Source organism: Malania oleifera, chromosome 2 (genome assembly GCF_029873635.1).
Source record: "Malania oleifera isolate guangnan ecotype guangnan chromosome 2, ASM2987363v1, whole genome shotgun sequence".
NCBI classification, from domain to species: domain Eukaryota; kingdom Viridiplantae; phylum Streptophyta; class Magnoliopsida; order Santalales; family Ximeniaceae; genus Malania; species Malania oleifera.
The window spans coordinates 141,956,140-141,983,328 of record NC_080418.1 but is presented as its reverse complement, the minus strand read 5'-3'; the positions used below and the strand labels follow the sequence as shown (position 1 = coordinate 141,983,328).

The window sequence follows — 27,189 nt, the reverse complement described above, 5'->3', positions numbered from 1 at the left end:
TTAAATTAAGTATATGAATTTAATTATAGATATTTTATTTAAATATATACCTGAGTTAAATTAAACTACGCAGATTTGATCATATCCGCTTTTTACTAAATATATCATAGTTAAATTAAAATATGTGAAATTGATCAAACCAGCGTTTTTATTTAAGTATACCTGAATATATTATTATAAATTTTCTTAGGTAATTTATAAAATTATAATTAGCACACAAATAGTGTGGCATGAGTTTATTTTATTGCATAAATGAGCAAGTATGAGATTTTTGCGGAGTTATGTTTATTACCTTATTTATTACGAATAATGATGAGATTTTATTTCAATTGTTATATTAAGAAATGATGAGATTTTTGTGATACTGTTTTTATTGCATAAATTATAATGTTTTAAGAACCTTGATGGCTTGAATGTGACGAATGCTCGGTGCCGTAACTACAAATGAGTATGAGTGCAACCACACTATGGTGTAAGTGTTGGTGGTAGATAGTGAATTTGTCCTGCGTGCACACCTGCTTTTGAACCAGGATGTGATAAGAAAATCACACTTACAGACATGTTATAGTCTGTTTAGTTTGGTTGGCCAACCAATTTAAGTCCATTTTACGAACCACACAACCCGGTCATGGGGGTAAACATGACACCCATTGGCTAAAAGGAGTTTCTTATACATATTTATATATTTATGTGATCAGGGCCAATTATTAGACCTAAATAATGATTTGAAGGAAAAGTATGTGTTGACTCTATGAGTCCAATCCTATTTTGATAATGACAAATCACTTGGTATTTGATATATGCATTGAGATTGTGAACAGGAACAATATTTAGCATGCACGGAAGGTTAGAAAGTCATGGAAGCCATGAGGATTAAAGTATATACAACTTGACACAATTCATGGAACTAAAAGAGTAGAAGAATGAAGATGCAAGCGTCAAGTTCAAGATCGTCATGGAAATGGGTATTTAGAACTGAATGTATTTACATATTTCATATGATTTAATTCGAAGCTCAAAATATACCCTATACTGACCTTAGGACTCATGCATCTCATGAAAATATTTTAGGGGTTATTCATTAACTTAGAGACTCTATTTAAGACCCCGAAAAATGTTTTATGAAGTAAAGTAAGACAGCAAAAATGGTTTTTGAAAAAAAAAAAAAAAAAACGAAAGTTGGACTACCTAGACAATTGAGGATTACCCTTAGAAGTTTGAAGATGCAACTTCAGATGACTGAAGTTTTACCTCAGATGTCTGAAGAATTTTCTCAGAAGACTGAAGAATTAGTTCAGTCATCTGAAGAATTAATTTTGAAACACAAAATAGGCAGAACACTTTCAGACGTTTGAACCTTCAATTCAGTCGTCTGAGCTGAGACTTCAGAAGACTGAACCCATAGTTCAGTCGCTTGACCCTGTATCGAGACTATAATTTTCAATGCTTTAAGGAACATTAGACGTCTGAACTCGAATCTCCAGTCATATGAACCTGCGGGAAGTTTAAAAATCTGATCTTTAGCAAGAGAACACATGGGTTATACACTTGATCAAATTGATCCAACGGTCAAGACTTATCCTAAGGTCGAGATTACCTATATAATCAACCTCTAAACCCTAGTGCCTAAACATTTGGCATGAGATTGAGTGTCTTGAACATTTAGCACAACTTGGGAGAGCATTGAACACACTGTTGAACTCTTGTTTGGGATTTCAAAGCATATACGTCAAATCTGAGCTAAGACTACATTGATTTTCAAAAGGCATTCTAGCAATTGTTGTGCATTCAACTTGGTATTAAGGTTTGGTAAATCGATCTATTTGTTACTACTTATTCTCAAAGAGTTTTTTTCATCTCAAAAATTTATCATTGAATATATAGATTGTTTTGAAAAGATCACTACTTGAGAAAAGTTTTGCCAATGGTTGAATATTTTTTATTCAAGTGTTTATTCATTTAAAGACTCGATATTTTCGATATTACAAAACTACTTGATTAAATATCCTAAGAGCTCATAAATACATATATGATTGAGGGATATTTTCTGAAAAATATTATATTAGGTTTTTGATCTTTGGAACACATATTATATATATACATATTCATATACAAAGATCATATTGTTTTTTGGATATTTAGAACAAAACTGATCGATCTAGAATTTTTGGAGCAAAACTGAATTACATATTTGTATTGAGATCATTTGGTTGGATTCAATATTTGAAGCGGAATAGTCATATTCTTTTAAACCAAAGATTATTCAGAGATTTTATTGACCACATTACATACACTCATTGAGCTTCAAGTTTTTATCATATGAATATGTGTTAAGAATTTCTATTGTACTCACCAGCTTGTGTAGAAGCATTATTGAGTTTTTGCAGAACAATTATATTGTAATTACGGTTCGGGTTGTGAATCGGATGAGGAGGAATTTGTGCCTCTTGTAAGCAGCGGATTGTAAGGGAAGCTTCATCTCAGTTAAAGGAGCAGGGATTTAGTGGAATCCTTGAGTGGGTTGCTCAATGCGAGGACATAGGTCGGGCTGGCTGAACGTCGTAAAAATTGTGTTTGCCTTCTCTCTTCCTTTACTCCTTTCAATTTCCGTAATGCATTTCATTACCTATCTTACATGTATGTATGTTGAATAACCTTACAAGCACTTGGTAATTAATTTGGTATAATTGAATATAAAATTATTAGATTGAATAAATTTCAATCTCTGGTGATTGTCTATGTTAAATCTTAAAATAGGGACCAATTGTTGAAGTAAAATTAAATATTTGCAAAATTCCCAATTCACCCCCCTCTAGGAATTACACCTGAATTAACAATATGCATATATATATATTTATACATGACCATATTTAAAGGGCTTACATGATGATTTTCAGTGAAGGAAAGTATACACGTATATGTGAATAGAGTCCCGTAGTAAGGCTAAATAATGATGTGAAAGAAATGTATAAAGGGAAGTATATATAGTTACATGCATACATCTATTTGAAATAAAAAATGATTTACAATTATTCAAATGCAATTTTTAATAGTTAAATTATTAAATGAGTTATTTTTACACTGGAAAGCTCATTTCACCCACACATTGATAATAATCTAGTCTATACTTAATGAGCGACATCTCACCCCAATAATTATTTCACATTTTAGATAGCTATGCAGGACGGATTGGGAATCAAGCATAACGAGCATCTAGGAGGGATTAAAGAGTGTAGTTTAGAATAAATGTTTATGTAATATTAGTTAATGATGTTTTTATATTCCACATGATGTAAATATTGTTATTTGAAGATACCCATGTAAATATGGTTGTTTAGTACCATGCTTTATAATATTTGAGATTTTAAATTACTTCCGCTGCTTACAGTAACTTATTTATGGAAATTCGCCCTAGACCCCACCGAGTTTGGGGCGCCACTACACATATCCCTCTCCATCTAGCTCAGCCCAAAATACCATCTCACCTACCCCACCTGTAACGACCCGAACAATAATGTTATTTAAATAATAAAGAGAAAGGGAAATGGGAACAGGAACAGAAGGAGGCAGTAGACTTTGTCGACAAACGCGACATCACATTTTGGGTATAATAACTCAAGAAATTTTTCCAGGCCTCATCGATGAACACAGGGGTTTCATCGACGAGGGTTCTTCAAGACCTCGTTGACGAGGTCTCATCTCATCGACGAGAAGAAATCGAGAGAGGATTTTTAGGAAGTCTGAAATTCATCAATGAGAGTGCAGATTCGTTGACGAACTTTCTACAGGACTCGTTGATGAGGTGACGTGGCTCATCGACGAATCCCACAGTATAAATAGCCCTAAACTTAGTTTAATAATATAAAATTCAACACAACTTCCTCTCTCTCTCTCTCTCTCTCTCTCTCTCTCTCTCTCTCTCTCCTACGGCCTCTCCTCCATCTCTCTTCGATTTTGGCCTTGTCAGTCGTCGGATCGATTATCTGAGGCCACCATGACGCTCCTGGCGAAGTTCTCTCCAAGTTTACTGTAACAGATCGTCGATGGAATCGAGTTGAATTTCTTCCCAGAATCAGGGTAAGGTCTTTTAGTTAGTTTTTGACCTTCTGACAGTTGTAGGAAATGAAGTAGGCAAAGAAATAATGATATTTTGTTCTGTCGAATGTTGTTTTTCAGGGTGTTAAGTAGGAAGCCCTGTGGGTGTTAGACTAGTATACCATAGAAGATTTCCAGTAGTCAGGTAAGGGAAACATGCTATGCTAGGAAACTATTTTATGATTTCAGCATGAATTATATATTTTTATTAAATTACTATTCAAGTTATATATATATTATAGTTTCCAGGACTTGATAATATTAGTATGTATTTTTGTGGCTTGAGTCGATAACAGAAATAGTACTATAATTATAGAATTTGTGAATACCATGTTTATAGTCATTAACAGAAATACTATGATATTTGCATGATATAGAATGACGAATTTTTCAGTGAACAGTATACTTAGAAATATGCATTTTCAGTAATTCTAGAATAACATGTTAATGTTTATTAGTACCATAACGCCCTAATATACAGATATTTAGACATCAGTTTAGTTATATAGAAAACAAATTTTTAGTCAACTTATTTAGAAATTTCAGTTAAATTTTATGGGGTTATGGTTGTTATAGAAATCATAGTAAAAATAGTATATTACAGCTATCAGTTACCTATATAGTATCAGACCTTTATGGATCAGACAGCAGAGCACGGTACCGTAGTTACAGATATTTAGTTTAGAGTGCAACCACTTTACTCAGATAGTAAGTGGTATGAGGTCGATCATGCCCACGTTGGGACAGGCTCTCCATTAGATATGGATTGAAGGGGCCGATCAGACTGTCGGAGTTCAGTTGACTTACCCTGATCGGCCAGCCAGGATAGGTCCCGCCTTCGGGCCGCATAACCCTATCATGAGGGGTTAAATTATAACATACAACCATCAATGAGAATTTTCTCAGATATTATAAGTATAAGTAGATTTTCAGAAATAGTAGTATTAATACGAAAAGTAGTTTCATACAGATTGGCATGTTAAATAATATAATTAATGGTTTTATTATACGTTATATAATATCAGCATTTCCAGATTCAATTATTCATATTATTCCTAAATCAGATTATTTTTACTGACTATAGCTCAGTGGCCACAGACTAGTAATAGCATGTTTCGTCTTACTGAGCGTTGGCTCATCTTAGTGTTGAATTTTTTTTCAGGTGAACCAGCTAGGCGAGCGGAGCAGGCTCGCAGGTAGAGGGGTTATTGTATTGCCCTTTTTAAGAGTGAGTATTACTTTTTGGGTGGTATGTTTTGTAAACCCTTGGTATTATAAAGGGTAGTCTCGAGAGAAACAATGTTGTTTTTATATCATGGAATGATTTGACACTCTAGTATTGCATTATATGTGGACTTATTTTATATGATTGGACTTTCGTTGTTTAGGTTATTGTTGGATATTAAAATAGGGAGAAAATTGTGATGACCCAAAAATATATATATATATATATATATATATGATTAAAGTACAATAATAATAAAATAATAAAAATAGTCACTAAGTTAATATCAATACAGAAATGTTTTTTTGTAGGATCCTTGATTCTATGTTTGATATCTAAGAAAGACCTTATCTTAACGAGTGCTCAGAGACCATTGCGGCTCAGTCGCTCCCTAGAGGTCGGCCTGGTCAAAATGGAATTTCATAGGATAAACAAGATAGACACTATTTGTACACGTAAATAAGTATATATACATAAAATAGTGTTTTGACAGACATAATTTGTAGAAATACATAATAAGATGATAATAATATATGTATCATATGTAGGGCCCACAAGACTATGTGGGGTTCACATGAGTCCCGGAGTCACAAGACACTGTTTATATACATAAATAAGTAAATAAAATAATGTTTTAACTAATATAATTTGAAAAAATATATGATAAAATAATAATAATAATAATAATATAGGTATCCTATGCAGGGTCCACATGAGTCCCGAAACCGTATGGAGGTTTACACAAGTCTCAAAGCTATATAGGAAGCATAAAATCATATAAGAGTTATTCGAGTTACGTAGGATCCATTCGGGTCTCGAAATTATGTGGGGCCCACAAGACCATGTGGGGCTCACATGAGTTTTCAAAATTTAAATTTAATTCTTATTCAAAAATAAATAATAAAATAAATAAATACTAAAAGTAGTTTAAAATTAATAACAATGATAATAATGATTAGAAAAAAAATAATAATAAAATAATAAAATAATTAATTAAGTAATTGATTAATTAATTAGGTAAGTAATTAATTAAAAAATTATTTAATGAGAATGGTGGCAAGCACTCCCATATGGCCTCCATTCCCATCCCATACTCAACCCATACCTTGCCCATCCCTTGCCCATTCTTTAATTTTTAAAAATTATAATTTCACCCATCTCCCCACACTTTTATAAATTTCATTTCTTCCCCAAAATTTTCCTATAAATAGGGAGTTCTCAACCTTCATTTTTCACAATAATTTTCCAAGGAAGAGAAGGATTAGTGAGTGAAAGAATTTGTGGTGGAGAGAGAATTTTGAGTAAGTTCTCACTCACCCACTCTTTCCGATCTCATTGCTTAAAGATAGTTTTTGTATTCATAGCACACGGTAAAAGAAGAAGGTAAGTAAATTTTGATTATTTTAGTTTTTTTTTATTTAAAATTCATACCCGAATTTATTTTATAAGTAAACTTCAATTATATTAATTAGTTCTACAAAATTTCTATGAGTTTATTTTTACGCGTATTTAATTATACCAGTTCTATCTTTAATATACTTGCATCTATTTTTGGGTTAAGAAATGTTCTAATCCCCTCGGGTAAATTTTCAGCATTTATTTCTATTCAAAAATAAAATTATATATATTTTTAACACAAAAATTGTGTGGCATGAGTTTATTTCTACGTTACATTTTTTATGAAAATATGAGTAAAGATGAGATTTTCACGATATTATTTTAAATTGCATAAATTATAATAAGATGATTTTAAAACCCCTTATGGCAACAAAAGTTCAAAGTTACAGATACTCGGTACTGCAGCTTAAAATTTATACGGATCAGAGTGCACCCACACTGTTTACAGAGTGGTTATTTATGTTAGTGGATTTCTTCTGAGTGCACACCTGGTTCCAGACCAGGACTTAATAAGGAAAATCTCACTTAAAGTTTACGTACGTTGATTTAGTTTGGTCGGCCAGCCAGCTAAGTCCAGTCTTCGGACCGCACAACCCACTCATGGGGGTAAACATGACTTACAGCAAACAGGCCTAAGGGTGATTTTTATAATATATGTTTATACATATTTAATTACGTGTACAAAGTTACTGATGATTTGAAGGAAAAATGTAAGTTTACGTGAAAAGGATCATTTTGGTGCTTAAATGACGATCTAAGGAAAACGTATAAGGAAAAGTATATGTATGTTTATCATTAAATATTTTTACAGTTTTAAAGTTAAAAGTTTAATTTAGCAGTTATAGTATATGATTGTAAAAATTTACTGTTGAAATTGATGACAAAAGTTTTATGTAGAAATTTTTAAATCTATATTTATTCTAAAAGCAGTCTTGAAGTTATAGTATTAAATATTATTTTACGAAATTATTTAAAAGCTCATTTTGGCCACACACTAATAATAATCTTATTTACTTACTGAACGTCGTCTCACTCCAATCATATTTTTATTTCAGATAACTCTGAAGAGCATGTTGGAAATCAGGCTTAGCAAGCATACGGGTGGGGATAGAAAAATAAAGATTATTTAGAAATATTAGTATGATGCCGGATATTTATGCTTATGTAATTATTCTTCTTTTGAAATAAATGATTGTAATATGGATAATTAGCGCTCTGGTTTAATAAAAATTGAGTTTATTTGCTTCCGCTGTAAATCAATGGTAAAAAGTTAATATCCCAGGCCCCTCGGGGTCGGGGTGTTACAAAAATAATTTTATTTTATTAGTAGGTCGTTTCAACACCACAGTTTAGCCCAAGAGCAACACAACCCTCCCCTGGCTTATCTCACATTTGATCTTCTTCCTAACTTTAGCTCGATCCCCTTTCATCTTCTTCCTAGAATTCTCCTTCCTTAACTTCTCCCGAAATCCCTAATCCCAATTCCAGTTCACCACTCTCATTGTAATAACCCAAGAAATTAATCAGAGCCTTGTCAAAGAACACATGGGATTTGTCGATGAGGGTACATGAGGATCTCGTCGATGAGAAGATACTGAGAGGGGGATTTTTGGCAGCCTAAAAATCATTGACGAGGGTTTAGGTTCGTCGACAAACTTCGTTAGGGACTCGTCGACAAGATGATGTGTCTCATTGACAAATCCAGGGCTATAAGTACTTTTAAAATTGATTTTTTCATAGAAATCTGACGCAGGAAACCCTTCTCTCTCTTTATAAAACGTTCCCCTCCCCTTTTCTCTTCAATTCCAGCCCTGTTTCTTGTTGAATCAATGATTTGAGGCCAGCACGATGCTCCTGGGAAAGTTCTTTGCAAGTCTGCCAGAGCGAATCGTTGGTGGAAGTGATTCGAATTTCATCCCAATCTCAGGGTAAGACATTTTATTTAGTATTTGTCTTTCCCATAGTTATAAGAAATGTATTATACAAAGAAATACTGATGTTTTGTTCTAGGGGATGTTGTTTTCAGAGTATTGAGCGGGGAACCCTACGGGTGTAGGACCAGACACAGTATGGGGCTTTTGCAGAAATCAAGTAAGAGAAATATGCTATGCTGGGAGTTTTAACCATGTTATTAGAGATTTTATGTATATGCGTGTATACCAGTTTATTATTCAGTTTTTACAAAATAAGAGTTTTTAATGTATGTGTGGCTTGAATAGATATTTACCTGATACAGAATTTATATAGCTTTTCCAGCATATCATGTTATACAATATATACAGATATAGGAAAATATTCACAAATGTTTATCGGACAGATATAAGCAAATTTTATTCAGTTCAGCATATTACAATATTTAAAGAATGTCATGTTTTCTAATACCATAACACTCAGATTATACAGTCAGATATATAGTTATAGCATCAAGATGTTACAGATATCTTATTCAGATATTACAGTATTTATAGTACATAATTACAATGTTATGGTTATTTTGGAAACATGATGAAAATAGTAAAGATAATTATAGTATATATATATTTATACAGTATCATATCCCTGAGAAAATAGTACAGACAAATGAAGTTTACAGGATACAGTACTGTTGCTATTTATAGAATAGAGTGCAACCACATATCTTAGATAGTGTGTGGGTATTGTCAACCATGCTCGGAGTGGATGCAACTCCCTAGTTTCTGGGTTGAGGGGGCCGGTTTGATAAGGTAGCAGTCCAGTTCTGTGCCTAGGAGAGGATGCAGTTTGGTCAGGCTAAGGAAGGGTAGAGTATAGTGACTTACCTGGTAGGCCAACCAGAGTTAAGTCCCGCCTACGGTCCGCACAATCCTGTCATAAGGGGTCAAATCATAACATACAGACTTTCAAGGAAAAAGCACAGTTATGTATATGTATACAGTGTAAAAAATAGAAAATTCAAATGATACAGTCATATTTTAAGCTACGATAAATGTAAGATATATCTTTACTGATTTGCCAGCTTATACAGTTTCAAATGTTATTATTATAGTTATGCAACTTGGTCGCCACACACTAATAATATCATATTTCCACTTACTGAGCGTTGACTCATCCCATGCTTTAACATTTTTCAGGTGAACCAGTTAGGCGAGTAGATCAGGCTCGCAGATAGAGTGACCCCTTGATTACCTTGTGTATAAGGTAAGTGTGTATAGAGGGATTGAGTATTGGGGAAATGGTACTGGTGTGAGATGTGATAATGTAATTATGATATGAATACTGAATTCTTGTATTGTATGTATATATATATATATATATATATATATATATATATATATATATATATATATATATATATATCGTTGTATGATTCTTATGTTTTTCCGCTGCATAGGTGTGCCCATTACGTACAAGAATACCTCAGTGCCCATCTGAGGCCTGAGATGATACAGTAGGGGTATCAGAGTAATTTATTTATTAAATGGAAAAAAATGGAGTAATTTTTGGGTCGTTACACTCATTCCCCCCAAATCTCTAATTATTACTCTGTCCCTTACCAACTCTTCTCGTCCACGTACTTTCACCGATGGTATTGTTCCCTATCCATACTGAGAATGCTATGTCCCCACTGCCATGGTTTCTGATGAGCCCTCTTCATTCTCCACTACCTCCGATTTTCCTGAATGAAAAACAACCATGTCCTAAGAATACCAATCCCTTGTCCAAACCAATACCTAGACACTAGTTCCCCTTTCCTCTTTTTTGAGCCTAATTGGTAGCAAGTGGGTGTTCTGAACGAAACTGAGATTAGATGGCTCTATTGAATGGAGGAAAGCGAGGCTCATGGCTAAGGGTTTTCATTAACAAATTGGTATAGATTATACTGAAACCTTCAGCCTAGTAGTAAAGCCTAACACTATTGGGTTAGTTCTCTCAATCGCCATTAATTGTGGTTGGTGTATAAGACAAAGTTGTAACGCCCTAGAAAATGATATACTTGTGAATGTAAAAATAAAAATAAAAATTAAAAAATTTAAAAAATTTAAAATTTAAAATTAAAATAAAAATTAATTAATATAATAATATTTTAATATTTATTATATATATATATATATATATATATATATATGTTAAATGATAACCTGAAGCTTCTTTGGAAATCAGTTCCTGCAGAAGTCTAGAGCCCCTCCTACTTCATCTCTCACTCTCGTCTCTTCTCCCACTCTCCTTGATTTCTTTGGCTAAACGGGCGCCAATCGAAAATCGAAAAATACCACTGGGCTCTGTTCTCCGCCACCGACATTTCTAGTGGAGTGGATTTGTTGTAGGAGTGACGTATGCATATCTCTTGGGGTAAGGTAATTTCTCACTCTTACCTCATTTTTTCTTAAATCTTTAGCCAAATTGACGATCGAAAACCACCACAAGAATCTAGGGATGATTCCCTATAATTCTAGCGAAGCGGATTTCTCGTGGGGTCATCATAGGCATAGCCCCAAAACTAGGATAAAGGGGTTATTTAGAGATTAATTTTTATTTAATTAATGTAAATTTGGAAATGTTAGAATATTAGGCATCCTGAAGTTGAACTAGGGTTATTGAATTCAGGGTTTGGGTGAGCGTTACGGGTATGATTTCAGGATCCCTACCGGCATAGTTCAGGAAACCAGGTAAGGGGAATAAATTATAACAATATTTGTTGAGAATTATTGATTGAGAAATTATGTGAGAACGAAACATGATATTTTGCCTGATATTATTGTGATATGATTATCAGATAAAAATTGTATGGCATATGAGTTACACTGAGAATAATTGGGTTGTGTGATTTGCATGAAGAAAATGGGAATCTAATATAAATATATATATATATATATATATATATATATATATATATATATATAAAAAGGTTTTTTTGCAGAGATGATTTAAAAGAAACCCAGTGCTATGTATACACTGAGCTAAAACGAAATGAGAATTGTTTTATTGAGAAACAATGAAAATAATATATGTATATGTATATTGAAGAATTTTCTGAGAAATGACGAAAAGAGAAACATGGATATGTATATTGGAAAAATAATGAAATGCTTTATTGAGAAATGCTGAAATGTGTGAAATGATATATATATGTCTTAGTATGAGATGAAATGTGAAAAAAAAAAAAAAAAAAAGGAATATTGCAATGTAAATTCTGCAATATGAATATTGAAATGTGGAAATTGAAATTTGATTTCTGAAATGTGAATATTAAATTAAGAATACTAATTGTAAATTCTGAGAAATGTGAACATTGCAAAGTGCAAAATCTGTAATGTGATCATTGAAATGTAAATGATGAAAGGCCAATACCGCATAATGATTGCAGGTATATGGTAATGATAACCCTGACGGATGTTTATGAAAACCCTAATGATGGGTTGTGATATTGAGCACAGTACCGTTGCTAGTGGTAATAGTGCAACCACACAAACTCTTGGAGCATGTGACATAACAGTCGACTAAACCGTTTAGTAGATTTTGTTGTGCCCCTTAAGTCTGAATTAGTGCTATAAGCCGGCCAGTCATACTACAGACTCTAGATATATGATATGATATTTTGATCTAATTGGGTCGGCTAACCACAGTTAGATCCAACCTTCGAGCCACACAACCTTGACCATGGGGGGAAGCATGGTGTGGAAAAGAGATCCTTAGGGCAACCATGAGTTACATACGCGATATTGGTTCTAGGAACCAAGGATACTCATGTGTTGGATAGTAAAATGGATATGTGTGAGTTAATGACATAAATAATTGAGGCGAAGTAAAACTCTCCGCTTGAGGGCTTACTGAGTAAGGTGAGTGCCTAATGAGTATCAGTTGTAGTCGAACCCGAGTTAATTGGGTAAGGTTACAAACGTTATCAAAGCAGACGGGAGCTGCATGTATGGGCGTGCAATCTCCCCTATCCTAAAAGACTTCACCAGTAAATATGGGTTGTGTAAGAATGAATTTGAGCAATGGTTTTAAAGCTTACCAAAGTTTGTGTTTTATATCTATATGATTATGAGCATATATATTAGTGTATTTTCTCAGATAAATTGATGATTTGGATAGTAAAATGTGTCATAACTGAACTCATATTGCCACACACTATAAATAAATTATTCCGTCTTACTGAGATGTATTTCACCCAAATTACCTAAACTTTTTAGGGAACATGGACTGTAGAGACCCGAAGGAATTATAATAATTAAATAATAAGTGAAAGGAGAGAGAAAGATAAATTGTAATTTGGAAATTCAAATAGGGGTGTCGTTGACGAATATAGCACATTCGTCAACGAACACACTTAATGGGATCGTCGACAGGGACACATGTCTTGTCAATTAGAAATTACCGAGAGACTATTTTCAACTCTAAATTTCATCGACGAGGAATAAACATTCGTTGATGAACTCCCTTCTTGGCCTCGTCAACGAAGTGACGTGGCTCGTCGACAAGTGCAGGTGTAAATAGCTTAAACTCGATTTTTTATGTAGAAATCACGCAAAGAACCCTCTCTCTCTCTCTCTCTCATGTTCATCCCCTTTCCCTTCTCTCTAAGATTTTGGGCCGGTCTCTTGCCGGTTTGACAATCCAAGGCGGCCACGACACTCCTAGAAAGTTTCTCTTCAAGTTTGCTGGAGTGGATCGTTGGTGGGGCTAACTTGGATTCCATTCCAAATTCAAGGTAAGATCTTTTATTTAGTATTTGGCTTTCCTACAATTGTAGAAAATATAGTACTCGAAGAAATACTGAAATTTTGTTCAGGAAGATGTTGTTTTCAGGGTATTGAACGAAGAACCCTACGAGTGTAGGACTAGTCAATGTAGGGGCTTTTCAGTAATCAAGTAAAGGAATAAACTAAAGCAGTAATTTTTCATGAAAATTATTATTATTTAATAGCATATTAATTTTTAGAAGGCATGTATTATATATGAGCATATTTTGTGAAAATGTATATTTGATAAAATGCTGCTATTATACAGGAATATATATATTTAGTATGAAATGTCAGGAAATGTGATTTCATAACAGAATTCATGATTTTATTCAGTCCGTGTGGCATGAATATTATTTTACACATATTGTTTTATGTTAAGTCAATTTTACAGAAAAAGCATGTTTCAGTTATTTTCAAGAATAACATGATAATATAGTAAACAGTACATTTATTCAGATCAGTATGTATGATATGTTCGGCACAAGGCCATAGTTATGCATGTTTTTGGTGCAAGGCAGCAATTATGAATGAATTCGGCGCAAGGTCTGTAACGCCCCGACCCTTTAAAACCCGGGTCCGGTGCGTTATACCTAATAAAATATCTAATAATCCATAATCAATATATATGCAATGGAAAACATAACTATAATCTCCATATAACATAATATCAGAGTTTACTTATTCTAACTACCAACCATAATAAATTAATCATCCACCAATATTCAAATATATACACGTCTCCAAAACATTATCCACTAATACCAGTATGTTTCACAACTATCCTTTCATAACCAACTTAAAACATAAAGACATAAAACATAAACTATACATATCAGAATTAACATAAAAATATACCCTTTTTCTTATTTTTTCAAATAAAATGTTATAAAATCTTGAGCTCTCAAAGCTCAATCCTGAGAAATCCTGAAAAAAATGAATTCATATTCGGGTAAGACACATCTCAATAAGGGAAGAAACAATATATTAAACTCAGTGTGTGGCCATCATGAGTTTATAATCAACATATTATTTAACATTTGAAAATCGTTAACATAATTTCTGAAATCATTCCCTAAACCTAATCAAATACATGCAAATGTTTAACCCACGAGATTACCCGAGGATAGGGGTGATTACCCGCTCATACAAGTAGCACCTTTCTGCTCTGATACATTTAGCAACCCGAAAGTCACAATTTAAGCATACTAGGGCACTCACCTTACTCGGTAAGCTCTCAAGTGTTAGATTGATCTCGTACTCACGCATTCAACAATAGTTTACCGGTAAAGGCCCTAAGGATTGGGAATTCTACCCACCCATACAAGTAGGTTCCCTCTGCCCTAGTGCGTTATGTAGCTACTGTCACATCTGAAGCTACTAGTGCACTCGCCTTACTCAGCAAGCCCTCAGGCGAAAGGTACGCCTCGTCCAATCGTAACATGTTCTACGTACATACATACTTCTATTATCATAATACATCATTCTATTCTGTCATTATACATTCATGCACATTCATTCCTGTTCATAACTTAACTTTGCATTTCATTTCACTTTAAGTGGTTTTTTCCTATTTACATCATTTACATTTGTCATTTCATTTCATTGCCATTTCATCATCATTTCATTGCATAACATTTCATTTCATTACTTCGTACTACAGCTGGTCTTTAGCAATCATCAGTTAGTCTACGTAGAAATGTGCTAAATCTGCTAACACAGCTCCTTTTAGCTGTCATCAGTTAGTCTACACAGAAGTGTGCTAGATCTGCTAACATGGCTCTCTTTTAGCTGTCTTACATTTACATGGTTGCATTTAACATACACAGGCAACATTGTCCATATCATATTTTATTCTCATTATTTTACTTACTTAGCCTGCATCTCACACATTTAACATATAATTTGTACAGATTCTCATGCCACACAATTTAGCAATAAAATTCATACACTGCCTGTAAAATAGGCCAACCAACATTTAGTATTTATATACTGAAAATACCTTTCATTTCTTACTTAATTATTTTGAAAATATTTTTCCACTTTCATCAGTTCATTTTCGCATATACATATCTAATAAACAACCCTAAATTCGAAAGAAATATAATTTAAACAGTTGGCATTTTACCCATACTAAAACATATACACGTACATATAACACAATTTATTTTTTCATTAAATTCATAAAAATTCTGATTTAATATATATTTTTTCCCTTACCTGATTTCTTGAACTACGCCAACAAGGACTCCGAAAAATACCTGTGGCGCTCACCCGAACCTTGAATAAAAAAAATTCCTAACTCCAATAAATTATTCTTGAATAAAATATTATTTAAATATTTCCTAAGCCTATAATTCCTAAATAAATAAATATACCCTTAAATTTAGTCAAATTGTCAAATTTCTCAAATCCCACTCTTACTTTGGAGTAGAGCCTAGAAAACCCCAATTGAAAAATTACCTACGTCAAAATGACGACAATGACGATTAGGACCCGGTGGTAGTGCCTGATAATCGATTCAATAGTAGATTTAACCAGAAATTGAGAAATTGGGGGAAAATTACCTTTCCCCAAGAGCAGTGCCTAAACTGTTCCCACGACAAATCTGTTCCAATAGAAATGTCGGTGGTGGAGTTAAAAATCCAACGGCACCTTCTATTTCCCGATCAGTTGAATATTCATCAAGAAATAAGGAGAGAGGGAGAGAAGACGGAGAGGCGAGGCGGCGGCACGTAGAGGCTGAGAGAGAATTGAGTTCAGAAAGATCAGATTTCGATTTTGAAATCTGATTCAAATTGCAATGCAATCATATCCACTATTATTATTTTAATATTATATATATATATATATATATGTACATATATAATTTAATATACATATCTTTATTTTAGTTTTTTTTTTCCACACTATTCATTTTATTTGTTTATTTAATTAATTAGTTCAATAATAATTAATTAATTAATAACTAGTCTTAATTTTTTTTTCTTACTTGTTTATTTAATACATTAATTTAATAATATTTAACTAGTTAATTGATTAATAATTTTAATTTATTAATTTTTTTTAACAAATTTTTTTTTCGGGTTATTACAAGGTCATAATTATTTATATTATTACAGAATTCAAAAAAAATGTTATCAATCTATTTATATTAAACAGTATATTATCATGTATTATATGTTATCAGAACCCGGATGATAGTCCAGATCAGTTATCAGGAGCACGGTACTGTAGTTATATAGTTCAGTTCAGTTCAGACTTGTGCTAACTACCCCTGCTAGGAGAGAGGGTGGGAGATGGATAGTTGATGTGACTTTCAGTATAAAGTTGTAGACATCCATCTGGCAGTCCAGACCAAGGTACGGTGGGCCCATCATACTTACATACATTTTTTATTCCGCATTTGTCGGCCAGCCATTGTCGAGTCCGGCCTTCGGGCTGCACAACTCGTCATGGGGGATAACACATGACATCAGTTAGCTTTTCATCCTAGGTAAATTTCAGAATTACTAGTTATATTAGATGTTTTTATGAGCAGTGAAATACAGTATGGTTTAGTAAAACTATAAAATTGTATGTTTACATAGTTATGATATTATCAGTGTTTTCAAGCATGTGACATATACTGTATATTTATTATAGCACGCAAATATATTCATGTTTCCACAGATCTGTATTTAGTTTATTTCCCTTACTAAGAGGTGTCTCACCCTTGCTTAAAACATTTTAGGGAACCCAGAAAGATAGGAGGACCGAGCCTCGAGCCATTGAGGCGGTTGTACCACCCCACTAGGAGGGTGAGTTATTTAAGCTAGGGTCAATAGGTCTTTGTTGTAAGATACTAGATTTAACTTTTGGTATTTTGAGGATTGTGTATATACAGTATATGGTGGAATGTAGTTAACTCTAGAAAATTGTATTCTATGGTTGAGTGTGTGAAATTTATATTTACTGCTGCTTAGGTTTCCGCTGTGTATGACAAGTGTGTCCTTGTTACCCACGGGTTCAGGTTGACTTTATTATATTTTAAGTTAATGATAATTAATATGGTTGATATGTGGTAAATTAGGCAGGTCGTTACAGTTTGGTATCAGAGCCTAGGATGTTAGGTTCTATAGACTCTAGAATGCAGCAATAACAATACCAAAGTATAGGATAAGGGAATTTAAGGTTTGGTATGTAGTCTAGATGCAGAACTTCCGTGATGGTTTGTATGTCTCTCTTGGAGTGACGATTTTAGGAAATCCATGGTAAACTATTGTTGGGTTGGGTATCTAGGTTGTTGGATTGAACCTTGAATTAAGATCAGGAATGATGAATTAGTTAAGGATATAATATACTAGTTAGATGATATGTTATAGTAATAGGGTCCTGAGCTAAGTTTATTGTCTTTTCAAGATGAAATCTGGAGGTAGTAGCATCCATGCTAGTGGTAATGAGGGTATTGGGCCCTCAGGTGTTGCGGGTGGTGATTCGAATGCAGTACTATGCAGCGTGACTTAGAAAGTCATAGCTAAAATTGCAAGGAACTCTAGAGAGTAAGGTGGTCCATCTACAGGCCACGACAGTTCGATTGAGAATTTTATTAAGATAAATCCTTCAGCTTTCTCAGGAGGAACTAATCTTGCAGTCGCTGAAATTGGGTGCAGGAGATTGAAAAAGTGTTTGCAGTATTGCAGTATACTAAGGAGCAGAGGTTGTTGTTCGTTATGTATAAATTGACTGGAGAGGTCAAAAGATGGTGGACGACAGTGAAACTCTTGGAGCAGCAGAGGACAAGGCCTATAAAGATGATGTAGGAGCGATTTAAAGAGATATTTTTCGATAGATATTTTCCAGTCTCATCCAAGGAAGCCAAGATAGAGGAGTTCCTGAATCTGAAGTAGGGACCGCAGACAGTGCAGCAGTACGCGGTGAGGTTTATTCAGTTATCTCGCTTCGCTCTGTATATTATTTCAAACGAGATAAAGAAGGTAAGACAGTTTGAAAGAGGTCTAAGGAGAGAATTATATAAGCAAGTGTCGATACTGAAATTACAAGATTTTTTTGAGCTGGTAGATAGGGCAACTATGGCAGAAGCTGGAAAGTGGTTAGAGGCTGAGGAGTAGAGACAAAGGAAGAGATCCACGCCGTATGGTTCCCAGTAGGGGTCCAATCAGGTTTTGTGGAAGAGAGGTGGCTACTACAGAGACCGGAGGCAGAAGTTGGGGAGTCGTGGGTTTCAGGGTATGCAGCCATTTCCAGCTTGTCCAACTTATGGAAAGGGACACTCGGGGGAGTGTCATGCCGAGCGGGGTATCTGCTACCGATGTGGGGAGTTAGGATATATAACGAGAGATTGTCAGGCTTAGATTGGAGCTGCTCCTTCTCCTAGACCTGCTTAAGGAGGTTATCAAACGTCTCGCGGAGGCCAGTAGAGGAATATGGCTCCAGAAAGGGTTTATACCTTGATGCCTGGTGATGCTGAGACAGCCAGCGATGTGGTGATAGGTATGGTTGGCATACTTTCATTTAAAATTATTGTATTATTTGATTCAGGAGCCACGCACTTGTTCATGTCTATGGAGTGCACTAGATTATGTGGGGCTGAAACACAACTGTTAGACACTGAATTGTTTGTAACTACACCAACGGGGTTAGTAGTAAAGTGTACTAGGGTGCTCTGAGGCTGTCTAGTTGATATTCAGGGGAAAGTCTTGTTTTCTGATTTGATAGTGCTGAACATGCATAGGTTTGATATAATATTCGACATGAATTGACTAGTATCTAATTTGGCTAGTATAGATTATCATTTAAGAGAAGTGATTTTTAGACCTCTGGGAAGATCAGAATTTAAGTTTATAAGGTCGCGAGTGCAATCCCTACCTCAGTTAGTTTCAGCTATTCAGGTGAGGAGACTGCTCCTGAGTTATTGTCAGGGATTCGTGGCCTTTGTGAAGGAGATGACTGGGAATGCATTGAAGCTCACTAGTACGCTAGTAGTGAAAGAGTTTACATATGTGTTTCCAAATGAGTTACCAGGCTTACCACCTGATCGTGAGGTAGATTTTCCTATTGATCTGCTTCCAGGTACAGCGTCAATCTCTAAAGCACCTTACCGAATGACGCCAGCAGAGTTGGAAGAATTAAAGAATCAGTTGCAAGATTTTCTTGATAAGGGTTTTATACGACCTAATGTATCTCCATGGGGAGTTCTAATGTTATTTGTGAAGAAGAAAGACGGGTCCATAAGGATGTGTATAGATTATAGTGAAATTAATAAGGTGACAATCAAGAATAAGTATCCTCTACCCTGTATAAATGATTTATTTGAATAACACCAGGGTATACGAGTGTATTCTAAGATGGATCTCAGGTCGGGATATCATCAAGTAAAGGTAAGGGTAAAAGATGTATCGAAGATGGCCTTTAGGACTAGGTATGGGCATTATGAGTTTCTTGTTATGCCTTTTGGTCTGACAAATGCTCCTACAATATTCATGGATTTGATGAATAGAATCTTCCACCCATACTTAGACCAATTTATTGTTATTTTTATTGATGATGTACTGGTCTATTCGAGGAGCTATGAGGAGTATAAGATGCATTTGATGCAGGTCTTACAAACGCTCAGGGAAAAGAAGTCGTATACCAAGTTCAGCAAATGTGAATTTTGGTTCAAAAAGATTGTGTTTTTGGGGCATGTCATTTCAGGGGATGGAATTTTTGTGGATCCTAGTAAAATTGATACGGTAGTGAATTAGTCTAGACCGAGGAACGTCCAGGAGATTTGGAGTTTCTTGGGGCTGGTTGGTTATTACTGTTGTTTTGTTGAAGGATTCTCAGCGTTATCAACGCCTCTAACACAACTGACTAGGAAGAATATCAAATTTAAATGGGACGAAAGCTGTGAGCAGAGCTTCCAAGAATTGAAGCAAAGTCTTGTCACGACACCAGTGTTGATCATCCCATCAGGGGGTGAGGGTTATGTTATCTACAGTGATGCATCCTTGAAGGGATTTGACTGTGTATTGATGCAGCATGGTAGGGTGGTAGCGTATGCTTCTAGACAGTTGAAAGAGTGTGAAAATAACTACTTTGCCCATGATTTTGAATTGACTGCAGTAGTACATGCATTGAAGATTTGGAGGCATTACCTGTATGGCGAACAATGTGAAATCTTCTCTGACCATAAGAGTTTACAATACTTCTTCACTCAAAAGGAACTGAACATGAGGCAGAGAAGGTGGTTGGAGCTTATTAAATATTTTGATTGTACTATCAGTTACCACCCAAGAAAAGAAAACGTGGTAGCTGATGCGTTGAGTAGGAAGTCTATGGGACCAGCGTTGGCAACTATGGAGATTCAGTATCCAATCATAATGGATTTTGAAAGACTCGACATAGAGTTGGTCGAGAGTGATCCTCGGGTATGTATTGCTAGTTTAGTGGTACAGTCTACTCTGCAGGAAAGGATTAAAGCTGCTCAGAAGGAGGATCCAGAATTTGCAGAGGTAATGGTCAGAGTACGGAGTGGTTAGGGAGAGGAATTTTGAATTACAAATGACAAAGCCCTGTGGTTTCGTTCTAGATTATGTTTTCCTGCTAATACTGATATTAGAAAGACCATTTTAGAAGAGGCTCACAGATCTTTGTACACAGTTCATCTCGGCAGCACGAAAATGTATAGGGATTTGCGAGAGTCTTTTTGGTGGAATGGTATGAAGAAGGAGATTGCTGAGTATGTATCACAATGTTTGATGTGCCAGCATATAAAGGCTAAGCACTAGAGATCGGCAGGTCGATTGCAACCACTTTTTATCTTAGAGTAGAAATGGGATCACATATATATGAATTTTGTTTTAGGGTTGTTTTAGGGCTGCCATCGGCATTACATGACTAGAATGCAATTTGGGTGATTGTAGATCGTGACTAAGACCGCCCATTTCCTTCCTATCAAGATTAGCAACTCCATTAATAGATTGAAAGAGATGTATATTCAGGAGATAGTCCACTCTCACGATGTACCTGTGTCTATAGTGTCAGATCGAGACTCGTGTTTCACGTTATAATTTTGGAGGAGCTTGCAAAAGGCTCTAAGGTCTCAGTTATCTTTTAGCACGACGTTATATCCTCAGTCATACGGGCAAAATGAGAGGACGATTAAGATATTAGAAGATATGCTTCAGGCATGCGTGCTAGATTTTGGGGGTAGTTGGACTTAGTTCATGCCGCTAGTGGAATTTGCGTACAATAATAGTTATCAAGCCAGCATTGGCATGACATCATTTGAGGTGCTTGGCGGTAAAAGATTTCGTTCTCCTCTATACTAGGATGAGATGGGTGAACAGTGAGTTGTGGGACCAGAATTAGTGCAGCAAGCATATGATAAGGTTCGGCTCATCAAAGATAGAATTAGTGCAACTCAAAGCCGACAGAAGAGTTATGCCTATAACCACTGCAGGAAATTAGAGTTTGATATTGGCAATCATATGTTTTTGAAAATAGCTCCATTAAAAGGGGTTATAAGATTTAGAAGGAAAGGTAAACTTAGTCTTAGCTCATTGGCCCGATTGAGATTCTAGAGAAAGTAAGGCCGGTTGCCTACATGTTAGATTTACCACCTGTGTTGTCCAGAATACACGACGTATTCCATCTCCATGTTAAGGAAATACGTCCCAAACCCTTCTCACATAATCAGTTATGGTGAATTAGAACTCAATGATTCACTGGTTCATGGGGAGGTGCTAGTGCAGATTCTGGATAGGAAAAAACAGGAATTAAGTAATAAGAAGATTCCTTTAGTAAAAGTCATGTGGAGAAATCACGCAATAGAATAAGCCTCTTGAGAACTTGAGGAACAGATAAGACAGAAATACCCGCAATTATTCCACAGGGTTTAGTTATAATCAGGTAAAGTGTAAATAATTACGCAATGTTTCTTTTGCAGGTTAGTTAGTGTATATAGTAGTTTAGTTAGTAAGTATTATTTTGGTTTTGGGAGAATTTTATTTTATATATGTAATCTCTCAGAACTCTGAATGTAACCATGGTATTCCTCTGCTATAAGTGAGGGTAAGTAAGAAAATAAGTAGACTGTTTACCTTTAGGGGATAGTGAATTATATGGATAATAAATTTCGAGGACGAAATTTTTATAAGGAGGGGAGAATGCAGAGACCTGAAGGAATTATAATAATTAAATAATAAAGGAAAGGAGAGAGAAAGATAAATTGTAATTTTTAAATTCAAACAAAGGTCTCGTCAATGAACACAACATGTTCGTCGATGAACATGCTTAATGGGATCGTCGACAAGGACACATGTCTCGTCGACGAGAAGTTACTGAGAGGCTATTTTCAGTTCTGAATTTTGTCTATGAGAAATAAGCAATCGTCAACGAACTCCCTTCTTGGCCTCGTCAGTGTAGGTGTATAAATAGCCTAAACTCAATTTTTTTTGTAGAAATCGCGCGAAGAACCCTCTCTCTCTCTCTCTCTCTCTCTCTCTCTCTCTCTCTCTCTCTTGTTCGTCCCCTCTCCATTCTCTCTAAGATTTTGGGCCGGTCTCTTGTCGATTCAACGATTCGAGGCCACGACACTCCTAAGAAGTTTCTCTTCAAGTTTGCTAGAATGAATCATTGGTGGAGCTAACTTGGATTCCATCCCAAATTCAAGGTAAGGCTTTTTATTTAGTATTTGACTTTTCTACAGTTATAGAAAATGTAGTACTCGAAGAAATACTGAAGTTTTGTTCAGGGAGATGTTTTCAAGGTATTGAATGAGGAATCCTGCAGGTGTAGGACTAGTCATTGTAGGGGCTTTTCAGTAGTCAGGTAAGGAAATAAACTAAAGTAATAATTTTTCATGAAAATTATTATTATTTAATAGCAGATTAATTTTCAGAAGGCATGTATTATATATGAGCATATTTTGTGAAAATGTATATTTGGAAAAATACTGCTGTTATACGGGAATATATATATGTAGTATGAAATGTCAAGAAATGTGATTTCATAACAGAATTCATGATTTTATTCAGTTTGTGTGGCGTGAATATTATTTTACACATGTTGTTTTACGTTAAGTCAATTTTAGAGAAAAAGCATGTTTAAGTTATTTTTAGGAATAACATGATAATACAGTAAACAGTACATTTATTTAGATCAATATGTATGATATGTTTGGCGCAAAGCCATGATTGATAGCTGTTGCAAGGCCGTAGTTATGCATGTTTTCGGCACAAGGCCATAATTAATTATGTTATTACAGTATTCAGAAAAATGCTATCAATCTATTTATGTTAAATAATATATTATCATGTATTATATGTTATCAGAACCCGGATGATAGTTTAGATCAGTTATCAGGAGCACGGTACTGTAGCTATACAGTTCAGTTCAGTTCAGACTTGTACTAACTGCCCCTGCTAATAGAGGGGGTGAGAGATGGATAGTCGATGTGGCTTTCAATGTAGAATTGTAGATGTCCACTTGACAGTTTGGACATCGTACTTACATACATTTTTGACTCAGCAGTGGTCGACCAGCCATTGTCAGGTCCCACCTTTGGGCTGCACAACCCGTTATGGGGGATAATACATGACATCAGTTAGCCTTTCATCCTAGGTAAATTTCAGAATTACTAATTATATCAGATGTTTTTATGAACAATGAAATACATTATGGTTTAGTAAAACTATAAAATTGTATGTTTACACAGTTATGATATTATCAGTGTTTTCAAGCATGTGACATATACTGTATATTTATTATAGTACGCAAATATATTTATGTTGTCACACAACTGTATTTAGTTTATTTCCCTTACTGAAAGGTGTCTTACCCCAACTTAAACCATTTCAGGGAACCTAGAAATATAGGTAGACCGAGCCCCGCGCCGTTGAGGCGATTGTACTACCCCGCTAGGAGGGTGAGTCTTTTGAGCTAGGGTCAGTAGGTCTTTGTTGTAAGATCCTAGATTTAAATTTTGGTATTTTGAGGATTGTGCATATACAGTATATGATGAAATGTAGTTAACTCTAGTATATTGTATTATATGGTTGAGTGTGTGAAATTTATATTTACTGCTACTTAGGTTTCCAATGTGTATGACAGGTGTGTCCCCGTTACCCACAGCTTCGGGTTGACTATATTATGTTTTAAGTTAATGATAATTAATATGGTTGATATGTGGTAAATTAGGTAGGTCATTGCAAGTACAGACCATGTTATAGAGCTCCATGTTAGTAGAAAGTTGAGACCTTGATACACATGGTGAGTTTTTGGACTAGGGAGGTGTGAATCCCCTAGGGTTGTATTATTTTTGGGTATAGGATAGAAATGTATGTATATGGATACTGATACTCTGGGTATTGTATTCTGGATGGTATGTACATTATGTTTTCCGCTGTTAGGTTAACATAAATAAAACGTCTGTTTACCTGGTACCCAATGCGGGTCGGGTCGGGTCATGTGAGTAGTGTCAGGGTTGTTGATGTGACCGATATTTGATTAATATCTTTTATTTATTGAAAAAAATGGTATGAAAAATTGGGGCATCACAAAATTAACATACAAAATGCCTTTCTTCATGGTCCACTCTCTGATAAAATTTTAATGGAACAACCGCAAGGTTTTGTTGATCCATTGAGGCCTCATTTTGTTTGTAAATTGAATAAGGACATTTACGGCCTTAAGCAAGCTCCTCGAGCTTGGTTCTTGACTCTGAGCTCTTGGTTATTCACCTATGGCTTCTTTGCATCAAAGGTTGATCCCTCACTTTTTATCATGCACACTAATACATTATGCTGTTTAACTTGGTCTATGTTGATGATATGATAATTACCTCATCCTCTTCATTAGCCGTTGGTAATCTTTTTGCATCACTCAGCCAAGCTTTTCCAGTTAAGCATCTAAACAGATTATCTTATTTTCTAGGGTTATAACTTGAAACTACCTCTTAGATGGGCTTCTTCTCTGTTAGTAGAAATATATTTCTAATTTGTTAAAAAATTCTAGTATAAGTGGTGCTAATCCTATCTCCTCCCCTATGTTGGCTTTGACAAAGCTTTCCAAATTTGATTCTCCATCCTTTGATAATATCACCTTTTATCGAAGCATTGTTGGTAGCTTACAATCTCTCTTTAACTAGACCTAACATCTCCTTTTCTATTAATAAAGCATGCCAATTTATGCATGAATCCAAATTTTCTCACTGGACAGCAGTCAAACGAATTCTATGCTATTTAAAATCCACTATCAACTATAGTCTTTTTTATCTCAAAATAGTATTCCTTCAATTTACACGCCTATTCCGATGCCGATTGGGATGGATGCTCAGATGATAGAAAATCTACCGAAGGCTTTTGTATTTTTGTGGGAAATCACCATATTTCACGGAGCTAAAGAAAGCATAATACTATTGCACGTTCCACCACTGAGGCTGAATACAAATCACTGGCTAACACCACTGTAGGGCTTATTTTGGATGCAAGCCTTAATAAAAGAGCTTGGTTCTCTCTTTCGATGCCCCCTGTTTTGTGGTGTGATAAATTAAGGGCCACATATTTGACTTCAAATCCTATCTATCACTCTCGCACAAAGCACATGGACATTGATTTTCACTTTGTGAGAGATAGAGTAGCTGCCAAAGCATTACAAATCAAATTTTGGAGTAGTAAAGACCAACTTGCATATGTGTTCACTAAACCATTGGTCTCTAATCGTTTCCCTACTCTTTGATTTAGTTCGTGTGCTTGACACCCCACTTGACTCAAGTGGGTGTATTAGCATACGTCAAGATGATGCCACTCTGCAAAACAAGAAACAACATAAGCCACCTCAGTCGTAACCAATATTATTCCTTTTGTAACCAACATTATTCTTTTTACGTGCTTTCTGTTATTCTTGCTGTACCTTATGCCTTTATATTCTGTCAAGAAGCACAATGTAATATACAATGAAGGAAATGAATATTTGAGAAACATTTTCCTCTCCTTTTCTAATAATGTGGTGTTGGTGTGAGTTGAGAGATTTTAGGGGAAATCATAATTATAAATCCCTTATATCAAGGTTTTGATTGTAAATCCCTTGATACAAGGGACAACCCAAATTAGATTTTTTTTTTGTATATAATTACCTATTTTTCCATGAATTGGGGGAGAAGGAAATTAAAAAAACAAAATTCCTTAGTTTTGTCATGGTATCATAGCAAGCCAATTCTGTACCTCACCAGTCGGCGAACAGCCGACGACTCTCGTCCCCGGCGGCTTCCTCCAGACGTCATTGCCTCCTCTGTTTTCTTTGAAACAAGAATCGGTCCTAATCTTGTTGACAAACTTCTTGACCCTTTGTCGCTCGGTTTCCTTGTTGCTGGTGGAGTCCATTGCGTCGCCATCGGTGACGGATATTCGGATGACTCTACCAATTCCTTCTCTGCCGTCGCCGCACCCAACCGAACATCGTTGATGGCCATTCCACGGCTATCAAGATTCTGGCCGTCCATTGCCTAATCTAACCGACGAAGGCTGTCGTTGAGAGGATGGCCATTGGCCCCCTCTTCGTACTTATGACGACAGTGCTGTTGCAGGAACAACGCTCAAGCAACACGAAGAAGGCTGAAACCATGCCTGTGCCCCTAGTCACTCGCCTTGCTTCTCCGTCGTCGCCATCATCAAAGGAGCCCTATTGATCTACGTTGTGATGACGCCTGCAATCGCTGACACTGAATGTATTTCATTGATGCTTAATGTAGTCATTTAGGGATTT

General features: G+C 35.3%; 1 protein-coding gene across 1 annotated transcript; it reads right to left on the bottom strand.

Annotated features, from left to right (window-relative positions):
- Positions 1 to 9,449: 9,449 nt before the first annotated feature.
- Positions 9,450 to 27,189, bottom strand: LOC131149183 (uncharacterized). The gene is made up of 2 exons (XM_058099370.1): positions 26,649 to 27,189; positions 9,450 to 9,562 (listed from the first exon to the last, which is right to left on the bottom strand). Exons 1-2 carry the CDS (start codon positions 26,924 to 26,926, stop codon positions 9,535 to 9,537), a joined length of 306 nt encoding a protein of 101 aa, XP_057955353.1. The 5' UTR covers positions 26,927 to 27,189; the 3' UTR covers positions 9,450 to 9,534.

Excerpts from the sequence above, each read along its gene's own strand:
- LOC131149183 (XM_058099370.1), bottom strand. The coding sequence starts at position 26,926 with ATGGACGGCCAGAATCTTGATAGCCGTGGAATGGCCATCAACGATGTT. Across the intron at positions 9,563-26,648 it reads GCTGTTCGCCGACTGGTGAG|GATTGTGCGGACCGTAGGCG; the intron begins GTACAGAATTGG and ends CCCTTATGACAG.